The sequence below is a fragment of the Taeniopygia guttata genome, chromosome 2 (genome assembly GCF_048771995.1).
Source record: "Taeniopygia guttata chromosome 2, bTaeGut7.mat, whole genome shotgun sequence".
Lineage (NCBI taxonomy): Eukaryota > Metazoa > Chordata > Aves > Passeriformes > Estrildidae > Taeniopygia > Taeniopygia guttata.
The window spans coordinates 19,126,230-19,146,116 of NC_133026.1; the positions used below are offsets into that span (position 1 = coordinate 19,126,230).

The 19,887-nt window shown below is 37.0% G+C and overlaps 1 protein-coding gene across 1 annotated transcript in view; it reads left to right on the forward strand.

The window, feature by feature from the left end:
• NEBL (nebulette) overlaps positions 1-19,887 on the forward strand; it is a 251,267-nt gene that overhangs the window by 172,888 nt on the left and 58,492 nt on the right. The window contains 4 exon segments of the mRNA XM_072925465.1: positions 3,203-3,313; positions 10,936-11,037; positions 12,257-12,358; positions 18,627-18,734. Coding sequence (XP_072781566.1) covers positions 3,203-3,313; positions 10,936-11,037; positions 12,257-12,358; positions 18,627-18,734 — 423 coding nt within the window.

Here is a 19,887-nt window from a genome sequence, read left to right on the forward strand (position 1 = left end):
TGTCATCACTGAATAACTTCACTCTCCTTACCAGCCTACAAAGCTCTCACCAATTTCCCTGTTTTCTGCAGTGAAAAAATAAATTTTATGAGAGCAGTCTAGGTAGGAAGCCTTCATTTTTGATTTTTCTAAAAGGAAATGGATTTTTTTAGAGAAATTGCATTATTCCTGTAGAAAATATTGCTGAAGGAAAATTTCTGATCATTGCTAGCTCTGTTCCAGGTCTTTTTCTTGTCTGAAGATCAATATGCTGAATACTTTCTTATGTAAAACATGATTTTTTAAAATTAGGTGTCACAAACAATGATAAAGATATTTAAAATTGCTTGGGGGAAGTAATGTTGAAAAAAAGTAAGTATTTCATCATTTTTTTCATCACTTTATTTTTGCCATAGTGATTGCACTGTTTTTCTTCATATCTAAAAGGTATAATCTAAAGCAAACTGAAGGCAATTAAATTTTCTACTTTGCACAGGGCAATATCTCAAAGAGTCACTGTTGAATGGTATTTCCTGTTTCTTTATAAAGGTGATGAGCCAAGAGAATCTTAAGCAATGTTTTCTACTTCCAGAGGAAGTTTCAAAGTTGTTTTTTTTTTTTTTTTTCTAAAATAAAAATTTTATTGTTTATTGCATAATTTGCAATCATATTATACATAATCAATTTTTAATGTCATTTTAAGGTTTTTTATGGTAGAAAATGTCATATTCAAGATTTCTTCTCTTTTATGGTGGCAGGTTTTAGTCTTCTGGATTTCTATAGTTCTGTTTTACACAAATACATTGGATAATCTAATTCTCTATATGGAGATTAAAGTGATGTTTTTGGTGTTCTTGAACATTTCCTCCTACGAAATCCTACTTTGTGGATTTTGAGTTCAGAGCACATCTTACTGACTATAAATGGAAATAAAAATGAAAATGCAATAGTGTTTAATGTATGCCAGAATGGGGGCAGCTAGAGCTAGGTTAAAGGAGCACAAAACCTTCCTTAATGCAGCTTCCTATTGACACACTGGTGTAAAAACGAGAAGAAAAATAAAAAATGAGTACTAACAAATTGGTTCAATCTGAAGTCATACCTACTTAAATAATTGCCTTGTATTTCTCAAGTTAATAAATGGCACCACTACAGGGTAAAGGTTATGTCAGTGACCTATAATGCTTGATCTCTCTGTAGAGTAGTTTCATATGTAGATTTGATTAAGGAAATTCAGTTTAGCTAAAACTTGAAAATCATCATGAGTTGAGAGAAAAATGTATGCATACTAACTTATAAAACAATGTTACTAAGAATACTGATGAAATAATGATAAATATTTTTTCATGCTTACTTGAAGTGATTTACAAATCTGGGAATAGTTCTGCACTAAACTGTCCCAAACTAAACTAGACAGCCATTGAACCCCTCCTACCCTAGGATTGCAACAAAACTACTTCAGTGAGTTAATGAAAATAATGGGAAAAGATAGAAAGAACAGATGCCAAAGCAAGTGAAATATTGCTACATTAAGCTAAAGAAATGGTCATCTTTTCCCAAGACAGCGGATACTCATAATTTCTGTTAAATTTCTCATGCTGAGAGTTGATGTGTTACTGTGTTTTCATATCTTGGTTACATAGCCCATTCACCAAGGGAAAAATAGAGCTCTTGAACCAGCAAAATGGCAGTGTAATAAAATATCTGTAAATTAGTAGATTTTGGAAGTAACCATATGGGTCTTCTGTTCATAATGGCATTAAGTGGGGAACATTTAAAAGCGACAGTGTAAGCAAGGAGAATTAGCAAAAGAGTTTTTGTGGCATATGTTTGTATTGTAATTCCACTTTCGTAGGGAATCATTTGTTAGTGGTGCTTCAGTTGTGTTAAAGATTATGTACTTCTCTATTTGCAAGATGTAACCAGTGTAGGCAAGTTATAGACTCTTTGTTTCACTGTCAGTTGTGTTTGTTCCTGCAGAGGTCTGATTGTCTTAGACTGGATAAGGAGGTGGCACATTTTAAGGTTCCTGATTTGATACCTGTGTTCACATAGTAGCAGTGAAAAATTACCCTTCCCCCCTTCTTGTCTTAATCTCTCAGCCTGTATATCATTTTGTAATCTGAGATAGTCAGGGCAGATGCTGACATATTGCTTTGGGCACACTGCTCTGTAACTCAGATGAAATCTTGCTTTAAACAAAAACAGATACAGCATTTTCTCACAATTCTAGTATCCTGTCCTAAAAGAGTCTGAATCTCTGTAGTTGAGAGTTTCCGTCTCAAAACTTTCACAGTATTCTTTTATTGCTGTCGTGGGTTTTTGTGTCAATCCTTTTTCTCCTAATCAGCTTTCTATCTTATTTAATACTTGCTGTTTTCTTATGGATTATTTTAATGCTTGCTCATGAGAGCTATTAGAAAATGAATTTTCTTGATGCTTCCTACTTCTTAGGCATCAAAACCTAGTGAATTTTCCCTAATATAAGCCTAAGAGCTTCTGGCAAGGACAAGTGTAAAATCAACTTTTCAGGCAGTTGTAGGAAGTGAGTGTGTGTATGTAAGTGTAACACAGTACAGTGAAAGATGGATGAATGCCCAACATTGAGTTCCATTTCTATTATAGAAGTAAAGGTGTTTATAAATTCACAATTCAATTCCATTTTCATTTACCATGATGACAATTGAATGTAAATATTATTTTTCTTTGTGAACCTGGGGCTAAGTCAAAATGCATATTGTGCTGTTTGCTTCCCAGCAGTGGAACTTTTGGCAATGAGTATATAATAAACAGTAAAACTGTTTGTTTATGACAAGTGCATAAAATATTTTTTTCCTCTGAAAATGGAAAATAATTATATAGCTGATTGCTTCAAGCGTGTTTAAAAAAAAAAAAAAAAGTGGCTTTTGATTATGTTTTCCCTGGTTGTCTTCTCACCTTGTTAAGCTTAATTTTCTGTGTTTGTGTATTACTGTTCCTTTCCCCTGTCTACTCATGCGTCTCTTGCAATAATATATGCTGTGTAATCTCACTGCTGACTTTGCCTCATATGTCTCTGTTTTGGGTGGAAGCTGCTCTCATCTCAGTATTCTGGATCCATGAAGGAGTTAAATTATTAAGTTTCTTCCTGCATACAGGTAGACTACGCCACCAGGTTTAACCTGGCTCATGTTGTTATACCTGCTCTTCTCAGGTCACAAAAGTATAATGTTGCTCTTTTCAGGTTCTCTATAAACAAAAACATGATGCTGAGAAAGGATTTTCAGACTATGCACGTATGAGGGAACCTCCAGATGTTAAACATGCCATGGAAGTCAGTAAACACCAGAGTGATGTAAGTACTCCCCCATCTGAAATGAGTGTACTTGTTTTGGGTAGATACATCTGTTACAGCTTACTGAAATGAATTGGGCATGGAATATTTCCATATTTCCTTAGTTGCTATTTTTTATTAATTATTTGCTTTGAAGTAATTTAGGACATGGTGTGTGTATAAAATGTGCTATGAGTAACAGTATGTGAATTTTATTATGAATGCAGTGGAAAGTGGTAGTTACTGTTTATCAATAGTAACTAAATGCTATCACTTTGAAATAAAATTGCAGGCACAGGTTTTCTGAATTCACTTGTAGCTACTTTTAAAGTGTATAAAATTATTTGTTTAAATGAACACCAGTGCTGTTTCAGTGTATCTGCCAATACTTGGGTAGTTCTTCAGGGCTGCTGTGTAGAGGAGACAACTGTGCTGTTTCTACCCTGCTCTTGCACATTTTTATGCACATGAAGAAGTTTGTTCCTATCATGAATACGTATCAAGTGAATTTTCCAAATAACTTAATAGACTTATATATTATTTATTTTACAGAATTCAAGCCATAATGTTCGATTTGATGTCTGTGCTGGTTTATACCATTTGATCAAAGTATTCATTCTTGTAGTTTTATTTAGATAACTTAAAAATAATTAGGAGTACTTAGCAATATTTTGAAAGTTGATGGCTTTATTTTTTTTTCAGCTGCTTGTTATCTTCTTGAAGTTCTGAAGGTTTTCACAATATAAAAGCCTAATAATTCTAATTTCTTATTAGAATCAGGTCAGGTTTGATTTCATGGTCAAGCTAGCATATACTAGCTCAATGCATCATTGCTTGGGGCAGAAATGCTGCCCAGATTAGAGTCTTGAATGATACAGACACAAATTTGAAGAAAAATTTATATTAGTTTTAGGTTTTGCAAAAGCTTATTTGTGAGAAAAACAAATTTTAGGCAAAGATTGGTTAAAATAGTACACAAAGCTTTTAAGAACAGCTGATGTGTGACCTTAAAGGTTTGATCCAGTTCCGTTCTTATTTAGGTAACCAAATCAGCTGAAGTAGACGTCTCATTTTACAACTCTTTTTTCTTAGATAAATGGGATGTTTGTTTGCTGCTAACAATGTAGAAAACATAGCTAGGATGTTCATTTTAAATTATCTTAAATTTACCCCATCGTCTCTTACGAACAGTGCAACAAACACTCTTAGGTTATGGAGGCTGAAAACTACATGTCAGTGCTAGATGTATGTCTGTGTGCAGAATCTTGACAGCTGGCTGCTGATTAAAAGGCTGCTGGAAAACTTCAGGGAAGCATTATGTTTGAAGAATAATTTTTTCTTCTGCTGGGAAATACCTGCAATGGAATTCCCAGCAGTAATTTGCAACCTGCCTTGATTACAGAATTCCCTCTTCCTGTCAAACACTGTCCATTTCTGCTGTTGGAAGCATCAGGGTGTCACGCTGACAGAGCTTAGGAGCTGGGAATGTGAATGCTTCTCCCCAGAAGCAAGAGGTTTTTTATTTACCTAGCTGTAGGAATGATGGTGAACTGCTAGGAAAGGGAATAATGCTGGAAAGAGAAATGTGAATCCCTCTCAGAGAAGGGGCTAGGAGGGACTAGGAGGAATATGAGACAAGTTCCTGTGGCAAATTCATCATAGTTTGAGGGTTAGTATGCTAGTGCAAAACCTATTCCCCTTCTACAGCTGTATATCACCTGCTAATAGAATTAAGGAGAGCAGGTCACAGATGTGAGGATAAATGAAATTCAGTTGTTTCATCTTTCACCCTTAAAACAAGCAAAAAAAGAGAAAAGGAAATGAAGGAAAACATGGGAGGGAAGGATGTTTTGATAAATGAGAACTTTTAACAGCGTGTTAGAAATAATGAAAAAGTATGACAGAAATTATTTTCAGCCTGAGCAAACTTCAAAAAATCAAATAAGTCATCCAAATGCAACACGAAACTAACCAGTTAGTTTAATGTGTTTAAGAATGGATTCTTTCTGGTTGCTCATGATTAGCTGCAGTGCAATGGGTAAATACCTATCACACATAAAGGACCAAGTGATGTAGGTCTGGTTATTGTTCAGCAGAAGCACACATCTCTTGTGGGTAATATTTGGGCATCATGGTGAATAGCTGTGGATTTCTTCTTTTGTATGTGCAGGTTTAATTAAGAACCATGTGAGTTTTCATCTTGGAGTCAGAACGTGGAGCAGTGAGCATCCCAAATATGGAGCATTTGTCTTTTTCAAACTATTTCAGGGTATCTGTGTAATCACAGCTTTGAAAGTGCAGGGAAAAAGAAAGGAAACTACTGGGCAGGTAGAAGGACAAAGCTCTTTTATCAACTGTTCAGCACAGTTTACCTGTGGGAGCAGAATGCATGTTTACCTACAATGCTCTGCCAACTCAATTCAACCTGGACATAGAGGGTCTGCATCTAAGAGGATTAGGATGTGCTTAAGACTATTTACTCAGCCTTAAAATAAAGCTGACATTTATACTCAACTCTGTGAAATGTGCAATTTCCTTTAAAAATGGAAACTGTATTCAGCTCACCATACATTTGTGCTGACATTTTGAAACTGTCATGCGCTGTAGGCCTTCACACCACTTTGAATATCATTAACATTCTGGGCATGTTAATGGGCATCATTAATATGTTTGGGCAGAAACTGGATAACAAGGAAATACTGTAAAAACTCCTGAACAATGTGATCATGTCTAATATAATAATTTTTCTCTTTTTTATACTTAGACTGAAGAAAATTGCTCTCAAATGAGCACAAGTAACTTTCTAATGACAGGAAATATACTTTAATAAGAATTTAAATAATGCTTGAAGGGAAGCATGCTTATCCAAACCAGAGTACTTTTCTGTATAAATTGCATTTATGTTTTGTGAAGTGAATGTTAATGATGTGACTATGGCACACAAAGTCATTTTCAGAAGAGCAAAGTAGGGAGCAAATATATACTTTGTCTCTGCTTATCTGATCAGATATCTCATCTGGAAGTTGCCAAACTTGAGACCAAAACTAAGTGATGGTCTTAAAACAATGTCATGTCACATTTTTGCTTTATGTTTATCTGAGTATCATGTGAATGGAAGGATGTAGTTGAATGGTGAAATGACATGACAACTACATTTCTAAAGCAAAGAAACCATTTGCTATGTTGTATCTATGTGGAAGCTACACATAGCATTTGATGAAGATACTCAAAGCTGTGCATCCCACTTTTGTCTGTTTCACGACCTGGTGCATCACTGGGCCTTTTGAATAGCAAAACAAATCTTTTTACAGCAGTTTAAATGTTCTGCTTTGTTAAAATGACTGATTCTCCTCACAACATTAAATGGTATGAAATAAGGATGTGGTCTTTTGATTTTACAAATAAGAAAACCCCAGTGCATTCATATATGGACCTTTAAAAGGCAGTTTGCACATCTGATTTTAAAGCCTGGTATCTTTTATACTTATCTACAAAGAGTGCTTTTTTAGAAATGTTAGTTGACAGCTGGGCAAACTTCTGATATATATAGATGCACTTTCCACTCCACATGAGGTCAATAATAATTTATATGTTTCACTCACCAATCTAAATTTGAATGTTTAAGATGTCTATATTGTCTTAGGAGTAAGTTATTTTTAATTTTCAGGATATAGTGCAGTCACAATCCACACACACAGAAAAAGTACATTATTTCTGATGAGACCAAATCGGCAAATCTTAACCTGGATGTGCTTAAACACCATCAGTAGCATACCCAAATGTTAATGTTTGTTTTGATGCAGATCACAGTAAATGCAGGCTTCTTCTGTCTCTCTGTTCAGTATATGTATTAGAAAAATCACCTTTCTAACTAACTTTCTGCTGACAGTGGTTGCCAACAGTAGGTCCCCCTAGACCACTTCCAACTGGTGCTGAAAATGATGTTTACTCCTGGTGTAATTGGGACCAATCAATTTTAAGGCCCATTACTGGAAAGGATGACTGCATCAATCTGTAGTGGGCCAGAAATGTGTTTGTCTCTTTTACACAAGCCGGAAAACAGTTTTCAACATCATTTGAGCAGGAATTAGAAAAGCTGTTGCCAATGATGATTGTCACCAGATAGTCATTTTCTTAGTGTTGATGGACCCCGAATTGTAGCTGAGAGGAAAGAGGGCAGAGACACAGCTGAGAGGCCATTAGTTAGTGGACTTAACAGCTCTTAGAAAATGCTAATCAGGGGCAAAGAGTGAGAGACAAATTCTTATGCAGACAGGTGTGCCCGACTTCTTGCTGAATCCTTAAGAGGGCAAAATGTGTTCATAGCTGCTTGTGCATATTTGAGTAATTTATTATGTATTTGGAATAGTTTTGGTGTTGGAATAAATGAGAAGATAAAAGATTTCAAGAAAGGTCTGAATCTCTTAAACCGAGGTTTGCTTGGCTCACCATGTAGAAGCTTCTGTTTGTTGATTGACAGTCTGAGATGTTTTGCAGCATTGTTAGAAATCTGTTTACTTTATGACACTGAAGTGCACTCCACTGATATTCCTGTAAGGTGAAGCATCTTCCAGACCCTGCTGGAGTAACTAGTTCATCATGTTTATCCTCAGTGGACCTTATGCATTTTATAAGAGCTCGAGGTTTGTCCCTGTTAAAATCAGTCTACTAATTATGAGCAGGCCCTGAATATGCTCCATGCTTTGCAAAAACCAGTTGCAATTCAGAGTATGTAATCACATTTGGGATTAAAGATGAGAAATTATTTTGTTCCAATTATTGCTTCACAATAATATTCAACAATGTAACCACTTTTTATTGTAATTTCAAATTGGTAGAAACCCACTTTAAATTTAGTTGGTATCTGTAATTTACTGTTTTCAGCTTCAGAACTCAAGATGGTACATTTTTTTCCCTTTTAGTTGCTCCTTCTTGTTCACTTGCATTTCCCAGTGGTTGGCCATAACTCTCCATCTAGGTCTTTCACTTCTGCTCTAAAATTGTTATCTCAGTTACTTTTCCTCTGCAAAAGTCAGCTGGAACAAATTTTTGTAGACCTCATGAAGTGGAGCAATTCTTGAGCCTTTGTTGATTGTTTTTTTAGGTAGAGCCTGAGTGAACCTTTGAAGTGAAGATTGAGTAAGGCCATTGTGTAATGCCTGGAAATTCCAGTCAGGGTGTGAGCCTCTTGGCTGAACCAGCTCCTGAACAAAGGATGGCTCCTTCTCTGGGTGCTTCTGCTGTTTCTTTTCTTCTGTTGCTTTTCCCCTCTCATGGGCTTCTTCACTTTCCATCTTCTGATGCCCATGGGTACACACACCAAGTCAGTTGCTTTGCCCTGTCAACATCTGTTCCCCTGCTCTCTCAGAATAGCTCTGGTTTTACTGTTCTAACATAGCACTATTAAAAAAAAAAAAAAATCACTGGATGGAACAGAATAGCAGCTGTGTAATAGAGGCCAGCAGAGTGTCCCAATGGGAGAGGGTCAGCATCCAGGGATTGAGGTTATTCAGGAAATGGGAAACATATTTTTTCTTTCTTTGGCCTACCTCTGACAAACTACTGTTCTGCTGCATAACATTTTTATTCTCACTGGAGTATGACAAGCTGCAGAATGGAGCAAATATATATTGCAGACATTTGTAAAATGCTAGATGACTTTCCCTCAGACATAAGTAATAGGTATACTGGTTTAGGTGCAGGAAGAATAATAATTCACTCAGGGAAAGATATAGCAATTGGCCTTGCATCTAATATAATTGGAAATGGCGAAATATAAAGGACTGTCACTGTCTTATTTCTCCCCCCCTCTTTCTTTCCCCGAAATTAACCACAATCCATTATTTCATGTACTGTATGATCATGTCATTTGGGAGCAATAAGTGACCACATTTCCTCAACTTTATCACCACTGTTCTTGATTCTCTGATGTTAAATTCACTACATTCCTAATTTCTATTTTGAGCACATATGCTGGCCCTTAATTTGCAATTTACATGGATCATAGGATGCTATTCAGAAACCTGTTTCTGCTGCCTTTGTGGTTTTCACCTCACCTCATGTGGTCATTAGGATGAACAGCATATAATTAACTAAATTCATGTAAAGTCCTGAATTGCAAATGCTTCTCTCTACCTCTAGTTTCTTAAAAATTAGAGAAAATCTAAACATAACTGAAACAAAAGTTCCGGTGGTTTACATAAGCTGTAAGAATCAACTTTTGTTTTGTATGTATGTGATAATTTGTGCTGAATGCATCGATCCTATTTATTTGTTTCTTTTATTAGTGATTACACTTGTGTGTCATGGCAGATTAAAAATTATAAGATCTATTTGTGGGCAGGCAGCCAACAGTGAAGCCTGTTTAGCTTGTCTGCTTAGCTGAAGCCATATGGACATAAAATTACTTTCCTGTTGCATGTAAAATATTTGCCAAAAAGAAATATTTTTTTCAGTTTCTTTTTGCAATATAATTTCTATGAAGTATTTTTGTCACTGACTGCTGCAGTTTGAGTTTGTTGCATTGTACTCAGAGTGAAGCTTTACATTGGGAATAGGAGCAGAGATTATAATAAGAAACTTCAAGCTGAGAACTTTCAGGCTGGTGAAATACTATCTTGAGAGGTTGATTAACTTTGTGAAGCAACAAAAGAAAATCTAAAAGATTTCCTAGTAAAGGACAAAATATTATTTTACTTTCTGTTTCCTCTAAACTTTATTTTATGTTCTCCAGCTTCCGCCTGAAACTTCAATTTTTCAGACACTTTTGAATACCATGGACAGAATGTCATTAGGAATAATTCAGTAAGACAGCCCTTGGAAATTGGCTTAGATTGACACATGTGCTAGAGCAGGAAAAAGTTGACAAACCTTGAAGAGGGAAAAGCAGGATAACTTATGGAGCTCTATAATGTTCCTGAGGTCTGTGCTGCTCCTGTGATTACTTTGCTTAATGGAGAATGTTTGGACTCTCCAATCTGTGGTTGAGCCTTCTGGCCAAAGGTTTCTGAGCCCATTCATTATGGTAGTGGCTTTTGCACAAACAGAAAGAGTCAGTTGTGTGCTCAACATGCTGGAACACTCAGCCTGCTTGTTCCCATGATTGTGCAAAGGAGCAAATCAGTGGCATTGTGGGGATGCTGAGGTGGAGTCGTATCATTGAATTACATACAAGCTACGTGTCTGTCTAGTACTGAGAAAGAAACTCACTATGATAGAATTACAGTTTCTCTTCAGTGTTGCTGCAATCTGCTAAGCTGCAGTACTCAGTATCCGAGCAGGAGCTAGTTTATATTAAAATGGGTACAACATAGGAAAAAAACCCCTATACTCTTAAAAGTCCTCTGAAATTTTATGGCAAAGCTTAATATTTGTGTCTTTGCAATGCCTTAATTTTCCACTATGCTTATAAGTAAAACCATTTTTCTTTTTCAAATTGTATTTTATGCTTCTGAGTTTCTTCCTTATCATGTTACCTTGTGTGTGGGTCTTACCTTACAATCCCTGTCAAGCAGAACTCTGTTGGAATAAATTAGATGGAGTTCTATTTAGTTTTATGTCTGATTTGACAGGTCATTCAAAGCTTATTTATAAACTTCAAACTTTATTGTTTATTTTAAACAAAACTATGTTTTCTTTGACAGGTATCCTATAAGAAGGATGTGCAAGATACTCATAGATACACTGAAGTGCTGAACAGACCAGACATAAAGAAGGCAACTGAGATAACAAAGATAATAAGTGATGTATGTTCTCCTTTTACTGTCTTTCTAATTTTTAGCCATGTAATTTTTTTATTCCAGTTTTGATCAGATTTTTTTAGAATGCTACTGGAATTCTCAAATGTCTTGGACAGAAAACCTGCACCTCCAAATCTGATAGAGAGATTTGATTAAAAGAAATCCAAACATTGCCATTCTTTGCCCTTCCACTGTGACCTCGGCTAACGGACAGGTGAAGGAGCAGTTTAAGAAGCAGCAGTGTGTGATGCAGTTCAGTATTTTATTGTAGACAAGCCAAACAATATATATACTTAAAGCCTTGAGTCAAGTTTTTAAGTAATTAATTAAATGTAAGACTAACTAGACACATTCAGAGAGACAGATTTAAGAGATTGAAACTCACATTTCAATATTCAGGATTTTATGAAAACCAAGAACTTCTACTAAGTGTTATGCTCAGCATGCAAATTTACTAATTGCTGTTCAAGTGCTCTTAGAATTAGAGTGCTTTGGGACTTTTATTTCTTCCAGTCTATTCTTATGATGTGTCCTTGCTGATTCACAGTGCTTGAGTAATGCAAGAAGCCTCTTTTAGGCAATGGGTAATTTAGTTTGTGGTATTGCAAAGCACCTATTCTTGATTCATCTGTGTTTTTTTCTAATGCATTGTGGGGAAAAATTGCAGCAGTTTGCATGGGAGGCAGTTCAGCTGGAGAGATCAGGTAACATTAACCTTGTGGGACTAATTCAGCTCTGTGACACCAGTGCAGTCTCACTGACATCCAGCGAGACTGCAGTGGTAAAACTGAGAGTGGAATTTGACCTTACAGTTCAAAAAAGTTGCCCCTCAGACTAGTTTTATTTCAAGACTACTTTCAGCTGCTGCAAATCATCTTGGGTTAACTGTAATAAGAAATGCTGAGCCACTGTGACTCATTCTGCCTTGATCGGGAGGACAGTATTTCTCTGGCTTAAGATGTGCATTTGGTTAAAATTGAATTTTGTGAATGCTGCACATTGTGTTTTACAATTAATAAATATTATATTGTTAAAGACCTGAAGCCTGAGAAGGGCTTTACTCAGAGCTGATTAGAACAGTAGTGTCAATGCAGACATTACATGAGACTTTTTCTACTAGCTGTAATGCTTACATTTCTCTTGATAAAAAAAATTCTGAACAATTTATTAATGATTCATATCCACCCGCTGCTTTTTTTTTTTTTTTTTTTTTTTTAATTTTAAGGCAAAGTACAAAAAAGGAAGGGGAGAACTGAATAAGGAGTCTGCAGTGCTTGGAAGACCCGATTTTGAACATGCTAAAGGAGTTTCAAAACTTTTAAGCCAAGTAAGATTCTCCATCATTTTACAATGATTTAATCAAAATAGCTCATTCCTAGTAATTCAAAGAAATACTTAGATTTTTAGATGCTTATCTCTAATGGCCTTGAAGGTTATGTTCTCAAACTTTTCATGTGGCATTGCAATGATTGGTAAATTTTGGATTCTTAGGAAACCAAATACACATTTTGAAGCAAAAATATGATGAACTTTGTCTCTTGTGGAGACGGTGTATATTTATACAGATTTTCTAGGATTTCTAAAATATTATCTGTATGTAATTTAGAGGCAAATTTTGCTCCTCATTCAGTTTGAGTGGAACCTTACCCTGTGATTAATCCCACCGAAGTAACTGAGGTCTTTTGTGTAGCTGCTTGCTAATGTGAGTAATGGGATCTGAATTTGGCCTGACATGTAAACCACCCGCCTTCCTTCCCCTGAAACTGAACCTTTTATGTACTACAGTTATATATTAACCTCAAAAAAAAAAAAAAAGTCCTTAACTAAAAAGAAATCTGAAATATAAATATTCCCTCTTCCTCTTAGTAGTTTTCTACTCATGAGATGTACATGTAAGACTCTACTACAGATCATCCTGACATTGTGAGAACAGATTTTTCACTGTTGATCTGGTTTTTTTGGGTTTTTTCCCCTTTTTCCCCTCATTTTTTTGTTTGAAGTGGTTCTTTAGCAGTGCCTTGCATAATCCTTGCTAGTAATCCTGTCCAGCTACCATTGGAGCTTTTGAAAACACAGAAACTGCCCTCCTGTAAGAGGTAAGAGGAGGATGGTGCCCTTTGATTGGAGAAGGCTGTGTCAGCCTTCCCAAAGCAAAAAAAACCTCTCAAGTGTAAACAATGTATATACTAGGACAGACCCAGTATCAGTGATATGTAAAAAATACATGTGTTTTGGCCAGATACTAAATGTCTTCCCTAGAACTAGCATAAAATGAGAATAACGTGTCCTAGAGGACAAGCTGAAAAACAGTGTCTGCAGGAGGTAGAGCTTCTTTTGCTGTTATCCTTAGATACCTGCATTCACACCATTGTAAACTTTGAAGCACAAGGAGAAAAAGAAGGAAATAAATATTTTTTACTGCTTTGTTGGTGATGTGCTCAGAATCAAAATGGGATTGTGTTTTTCAAATAGATTCCTGTCTTCTATTTTATAGTGGATCAGGTTCTCATTTCTCTGCTGATGGGCAAGTTTGCTAAGAGATTATGTTGTGTTTAGCATTGTGCAGGCTTGGAAGTCAGCCTCTACTTTCTAGCAAGCGCCAGTGTGATCCTGCTCAGACCTGAGTGTAACTAACAGGAAATAGGACTGTCATTTAGCAAACATGTCCAATGGTTTTTAAGAGGCTCCATATCCAAATGTAGTGTGTAGTGTCCTTTATATCTACTCTATGGCTGCCTACACACTCCTGTCCTGGAGCTCACTCCTGTGAGTTTGCAGCTGCCTGTTTTTGCCAATAAGACCAAACCATAACCCTTTCCAATAGCCCTGTCCATCTTCCCAAGCCTGGCACCCCTGAGATTGTGGCCAACAATCACAAGGGAAAAATATCAGCTGGATCACGGGATCCTGCAGGCTGATGAGCCAGCTACGTGGAAGGCTTCATCAATGCACTTTTTATCTTGTTTTTGTTAGATGTGCTTTTTATCTTGGACAATGCAAGCTGCATCTGCAAATGCTTTATAATAGGGCCTCTTCACTGCCAGGAACTGGGATGGCAGCAGTTCTAGTTGAGATCCTTCTGTGGAAGGCAGCATTTGCTGTGCAATTTTAACTTCTTTAGAGAGTCCAAATAGTGCAGAAGATGTAACAGAAAGGGAGAAGTTGACAAAATGTATATTTCATTTGGTTTATTTGTGAAGAAGATTCTTATTAAACCTTGGTGGTTCGAATGCTGCAGTCACTGGCCCTGGATCCAAGTCTTGGGATCCCTTCTTGCATTGTCCCCTCCTCAGTCTAAGCTACTGTGGCTGCTTTGCAGTGTGTGTGATGGGGAATGTGCTTTCAGAAAAGGGGGCAGCGCCTCAGCCTGACACTCTGCCTGCAGCAGCCTGGAGGGTGCAAATGCTGGGCAGCTCTCAGCAGCAGGGAGGTGCACTCAGCAATTCCCCCATGTCCTCTGAAGGCAAGGCAGTGGCCATGAGTTGTCTAATGATCTTATATATTATTTGAATCATTATAACACTTAGACACACTAATCATAAATCAAGAGCACAGAAAAATGAAGATGACCCCTGTGTCCAAAGAGCAGGGTGGTGGGGCAGGATGAGGAATGCACCTGTGCTAGAGGAGAGAAAGAGACCTAAATATGGGTCAGTCATGTCAGTCCTCTTCATGCAAGGATCATGGAACAGGCTTGTAACACTTACAAGATTTAAAAAAGAGTAAAGTTAATGATCTCTTTATTGTCTCCAGACTTTCTGGCTTTTGGAGTTTCCATTTGTTTCTAGAAAATGGGAAGATCATAAACTTTTTGTGTTGAAAGTTGATAATCTCCCTTAATTGCTTAAATCTATAAGCTGTGACATGCAGAGAAATATTAGTTATTTGACCCTCATAGTAAATTTGCAAAGTTGACAATTCTGATGGATGTAATGGGAAGAGAAGATGATAACATGTTTTAATGTGGTGCATATGGGTAGGTAATTTAGGGAGTATACAGAACAGGAGCAAGAAGAGGTCAGGCAGTGTGGGTGTAACGAAGGGAGAAAGCAATCAAGGCAAGCAGGAAAGCAAACAAAGCGAAGAAAATAGTGTTAATGTTTGACTGGCACTCAAGGCTCTACAGAAATCACTGTTTCCTCTCTCTCTCCTTTCTTTCCTTTTTTATTTTTTATTTAACAAAGCTTTTGACAACAACAGCAGCAAAAATAATAGCTCCCAGAACTAGTATATTTACCCACAGCATGTGGTAACTCTTTTCTGTTGATTTTAAATGAAATTTAAAACAGAAACTGTGTTGGCCCTTGTGAAAACATGAAGCTTGTCAATTTGCCGAGTGTGCATTGTATAATTTGGGCTATATTTTTCTATTTTTTAAATTAAAACAAGCTCCTGTTCGTGCCCACTTTATGTTTTTAATGTATTTTGTTAGCTTTTTCAAAGAACTGCTGATATGAAGTATTCCTCTTATGGTGTTCAGTAACTGGTTTTAAGATAAATAATTTTGGATATTCATATTTGTTGCTGAATCTGATGCTTATTGTTTTAAGGATAAAACTGTTAGAGGTAGGATGTTTTTCAAAATGTTTATTCTCTGAGATTTTCAGTAACAACCCAAAGACCCTAAGATTTTCTCAATCTTTTTTTGCATTAAACTCTGCTAGTGCTTTTAGCAGGGAACTTTTCAATTTTGCTCTTTGTTTATGCTACATTTTCTTCAATATATATGTGCTCTGACAGGGTTTTTCCTTTTTTTAAGATGTTTTCATATGGTCCTGAGGAAATGCTTTAGCTGCAAGTGTCTGCTTCATCATGGGATCCCAGTGGTTGCATGATTCAATTTTTGTAGTTTCTTTGTAAATCTGAACAGTGGGTGATGTCATCCACTTCTGAAACTGAACACTCCCTGTGTGAACAGCTTTGAACTACAGATTTGATTTAGGAATGTTACTGCTAAGCTTCAAAAGACACTGCTCTGTCCAGCTGCAATTCTGACTTTTATAGGTTTTGTGCAAGGTCGATGAGAAGTTTGTTTATCCAGGCCTTATTTAATTCCAGTTTGGTTTTTCAGGGATGTTGTTGTGTTAAAAGCCTGCAGAGTCTGCTCTTTCTTAAGCATAGAGAGCAACCTCCACGCATTTCTTTTAAATTAACCCCCACCATATAATCTCTAAAAAAATAAACAAACTTAAGACTTTAATGAAGATGGTAAACAAGTAACCATCCTTTTAAGCCCTCATTAAAGTAAAGCTCTTGGTTAATGATGAAATTTGTAGATAAGTGTCCACTAACAACTGTCAATTCTACTCCCACTTGTTTGCTCTTCTACCATATTAAAGCCTTGCTAAGACCTCCCCCCTTCAGATGGTTTAGAAATCATGAGGTATTTTTCTTCCTTGTTTTTGTTCAGAACTCTTTCTCTCAGGCATGTTTCCTCTCTTTAAACTGCATTCACCCTGTTCAATAGGATGATGAATACTGTGTGCTTTCCTTCACCATGACTCATCCATGGGCTTGCTCTTCTTTCTTCACTCTCTCCCATCCCACACTTCCTTTCAAAAGGGAGAAAGAACCAGAAAAATGTTGTTAAAAGAGAAAGTGTATATCTATGTAGCTGTCAATGCAGCAAATCCCCTATGACAGGACAGTTAAATGGCTGCTGGAAGTGCTCTGGAGACAGAGCCAGGGTTGTCTGTTATTACTGTGTCTGCTCCGCTTTGCCCAGAGCGACCCATGTGATGGGGAGGGGAGCAAAGGCAATGAGCTGAGCAGCCAGGGCAGGCAGCAGGGCCTGGAGCTGTGAGGCAGCCCTACTGCAACCAGAACATTTACACTCACCTTGGCTGGGTGGCTCCTTTAATTTTGGAACCCTCCTGCATCAGTACACGGGGCCCCATGAAGACTGGGTTCACTGGTCCCCCCTCCGTCCTTCAGAGGCAGCAGTGTGGTCTGAAGTGACTCTAAAGAGGGTCTATTACTGGAATCTCTAGATTGAAAGGCATTGCTAAAAAGAAATTTAAATGATGGCATGGAATGACTGCTGCTGGAAGATGGCAAGCCAGTTGTGAGGAGAGGTCCCTTTGGCACCAACGCTTTCCCACTTAACAAGAATTTCAATGCCATGTTGTGTATTTGGTCTGTGTGCACTGCTTGTGGCATTTATTGGCCAGGAGAAGGCAGCCTACAGTAGTTGGATGCTTAAAGTCTTATGCTTGGTGGAGTTGTGATGTGGGTAAAGGAGTAAAAGACAGTTTTGCTCACCCTGCTGTCTTGATCTCTGGATTTTTGAATGACATATTTTCACTGCCTGATTTTCATTAGAAGGCAAATTTTGGATACACCTTTTAAGATAGAAAAGCCCTCTGATATATTCCTTCACTGCTCGTACAGAGCATGGATTTGCCTTTGCCTTTGTATTTAGATATAAGGCTGAGGAAAAAAAAAATTGAAGATTGTTTGAGGTGGCTTAACCACTTTTTCAGGCATTCATGTGGGAATAGAGAAAAAAGGAGTAGGGAAGAATCCATGTATTTACTTAGTGCAGAGCGTGGTAAATTATAATGGATGTTGCATAGGCTCAGATATCAGGTGTCTGCCTAAAATTCATGAAAGCAGCATAATTCAGACTGAACTTTATTCTCCTCCATTATGCCCAGCTGTTGGAAAGAAGCAGACATGTGTGCAGTCTCCAGATGTTTGATGATCGCTCACAAAGGGAGCAAAGGAGGGAGATACACTATTTGTTCAATTTCATATTTTCAGATTATGAATTCAGTTTTTCAGCATATTTTATGGAATTTTTATGTTTTATTTACTTTTAATGCCATTGTCTCCATATTTATGTATTGCTTATTTCCTTACAAGTGTTGTCATTCCCCCTTTTTCTTTTGAATGAGAAGAAAAGATGGTGAAGGTGATGGCAGGCAGTCATTTAATTGTGCTTTCCAGCACTGTGATGAGGTGGGCATTTTCCCCAAGACTGTACTACAGAGGGATTTCTCAGTGTCTTGTGGGAAATTTTTGGCAGGATTAAGAAATAGACCTGCCTGTTCTGGTGGAAGTCCAGCATAGTGGGAGTGACACGTAGACCTGGTGGTGGTAAGTTTGATTCTGACTTCCCACTTTCAGGTGGTTGAAAAATTGACAAGTGATTTGTTTTACAGATGTTACAATTTATTCACCTTAGAATTTTTTTTTTTTTGTGCTAAAACCACAATTTTGGTATTAATTATGAATCAAATTATTGTCTATTTGATTATTGCTAGTCAGTTTGACTTTTTCTAGTCAAATAGTTCTGTTTTATTTGATTACTCATTTGAGTCATGTGGTCTTGTTTCTGTTTTCTTTTTATAAGTCCTTCAGCACCAGTAATCACATATGACAATATTAAAATTTTAGGAAAAATTCCAATACATAAAACTTAATTTGAAACCAACACAAGACTGCCACAGGTGTGGGTAAACTGAGTTTCTTTAAACTGTGTTTAATGATTTATGAATAAAGCAATTGCATTTAATAAGTTTCTTTGTAGTCTGAATTCTCTGCCTTTTTTAAATCCTATATGTTAATATTAGACATGTTTGTTCTGGTGAAAGGTAAAATACAAAGAGAAGTCCAGTAAGGAAATGAAGAGTCACCAGTACAACCCTCTTGACAGTGCTTCCTTCAAGCAAGCACAGATTGCATCCACCTTGGCAAGTGACGTAAGTTAATTGGCTTTGTATTTTATGTGCATTTACATCCTGAATAACCTAACATTTATTAACAAGAAGAATTTATTTTTTCATCTTATGAATTACTCTGAGCCACAGTCTCTGCTATACAGTGTGTAGCAGGTACAGCGTGTTATCTGTTTCTTCTTCTTCTGACAGAGGGCCTGAAGAGTTTTTCATAACCATTTTAGATGAGATTTGTCTCACTTAATTTTGTGTATCAAAAGGTGTGACCACTTTGAGCTACTTGCCTCGTACTTGGTCCCTTTTTATTCAGGAAAGAAATAAACAGGTCTAGAAGCCAATTCTTTTCACCTGTTAGAGGTGCCTGTCTTTAGAGGAGCAAAGTACTGTCATCTCTCCAATGGCTATAGAAGGAGGTTACACGAGCAGTTCAGATTTGGATGTTGGCCTTTTAGACTTTATTTTTCTGGTTGGTCTTTTCGATGGTATTACAAAATACTGCAGTCACTAGGTTCAGCAATGGGTGGCTGCTGCTGGAGCCAGACTGGAGCAAACATCTGTATCAGGTGATACTGCTCTTGGGATTATATATTTAAAAGTGTGTTTAATGCTAAAAATATGATCTCTTTGAGGCTGTGATCCCAGATAGCCAAAAGGCAAGCCTTCATTCTGTAGTCCAGCATTTCTGGAGTGTGAGGTACTGTGCAATGGGAACAGGAAAGACTGGCTCTGGGAAGGGTACAGAAGATTATGTAATTATTTCCAAAATATACATGTGTAGTAAAAAGATCAGTTGAAGCAGTTATTGGGCAAATTGAAGTGAGGAACATGATACCTATGTGGAAATGACTAAAGGTATTAGTTTAAAAGATTTCTCATCCAAGACAGTTAAGGTAACTAGTTTTCCTCCTGTAAATTTGGGCATACAGGTCTCAGAAGAATGGAAACTCCTACTGTAGGCTGATGGGAAGTTACTTTCTGCTGCTTCATTAAGTGATTATCTTTTGCTTTAGGTCACCATATTGCTTATATATGCTGCAAGCAATCTGTGTTGGATAAAATATCCAGGAACATTTACCTTTAACTGCTGTATATCAATCTTCTAAACTGGACGGTGTGATTCCTGAAGCTGGGAAAAATGAATAAGAATTAAAGGTGTTTAATATGATTGGACCCAAAG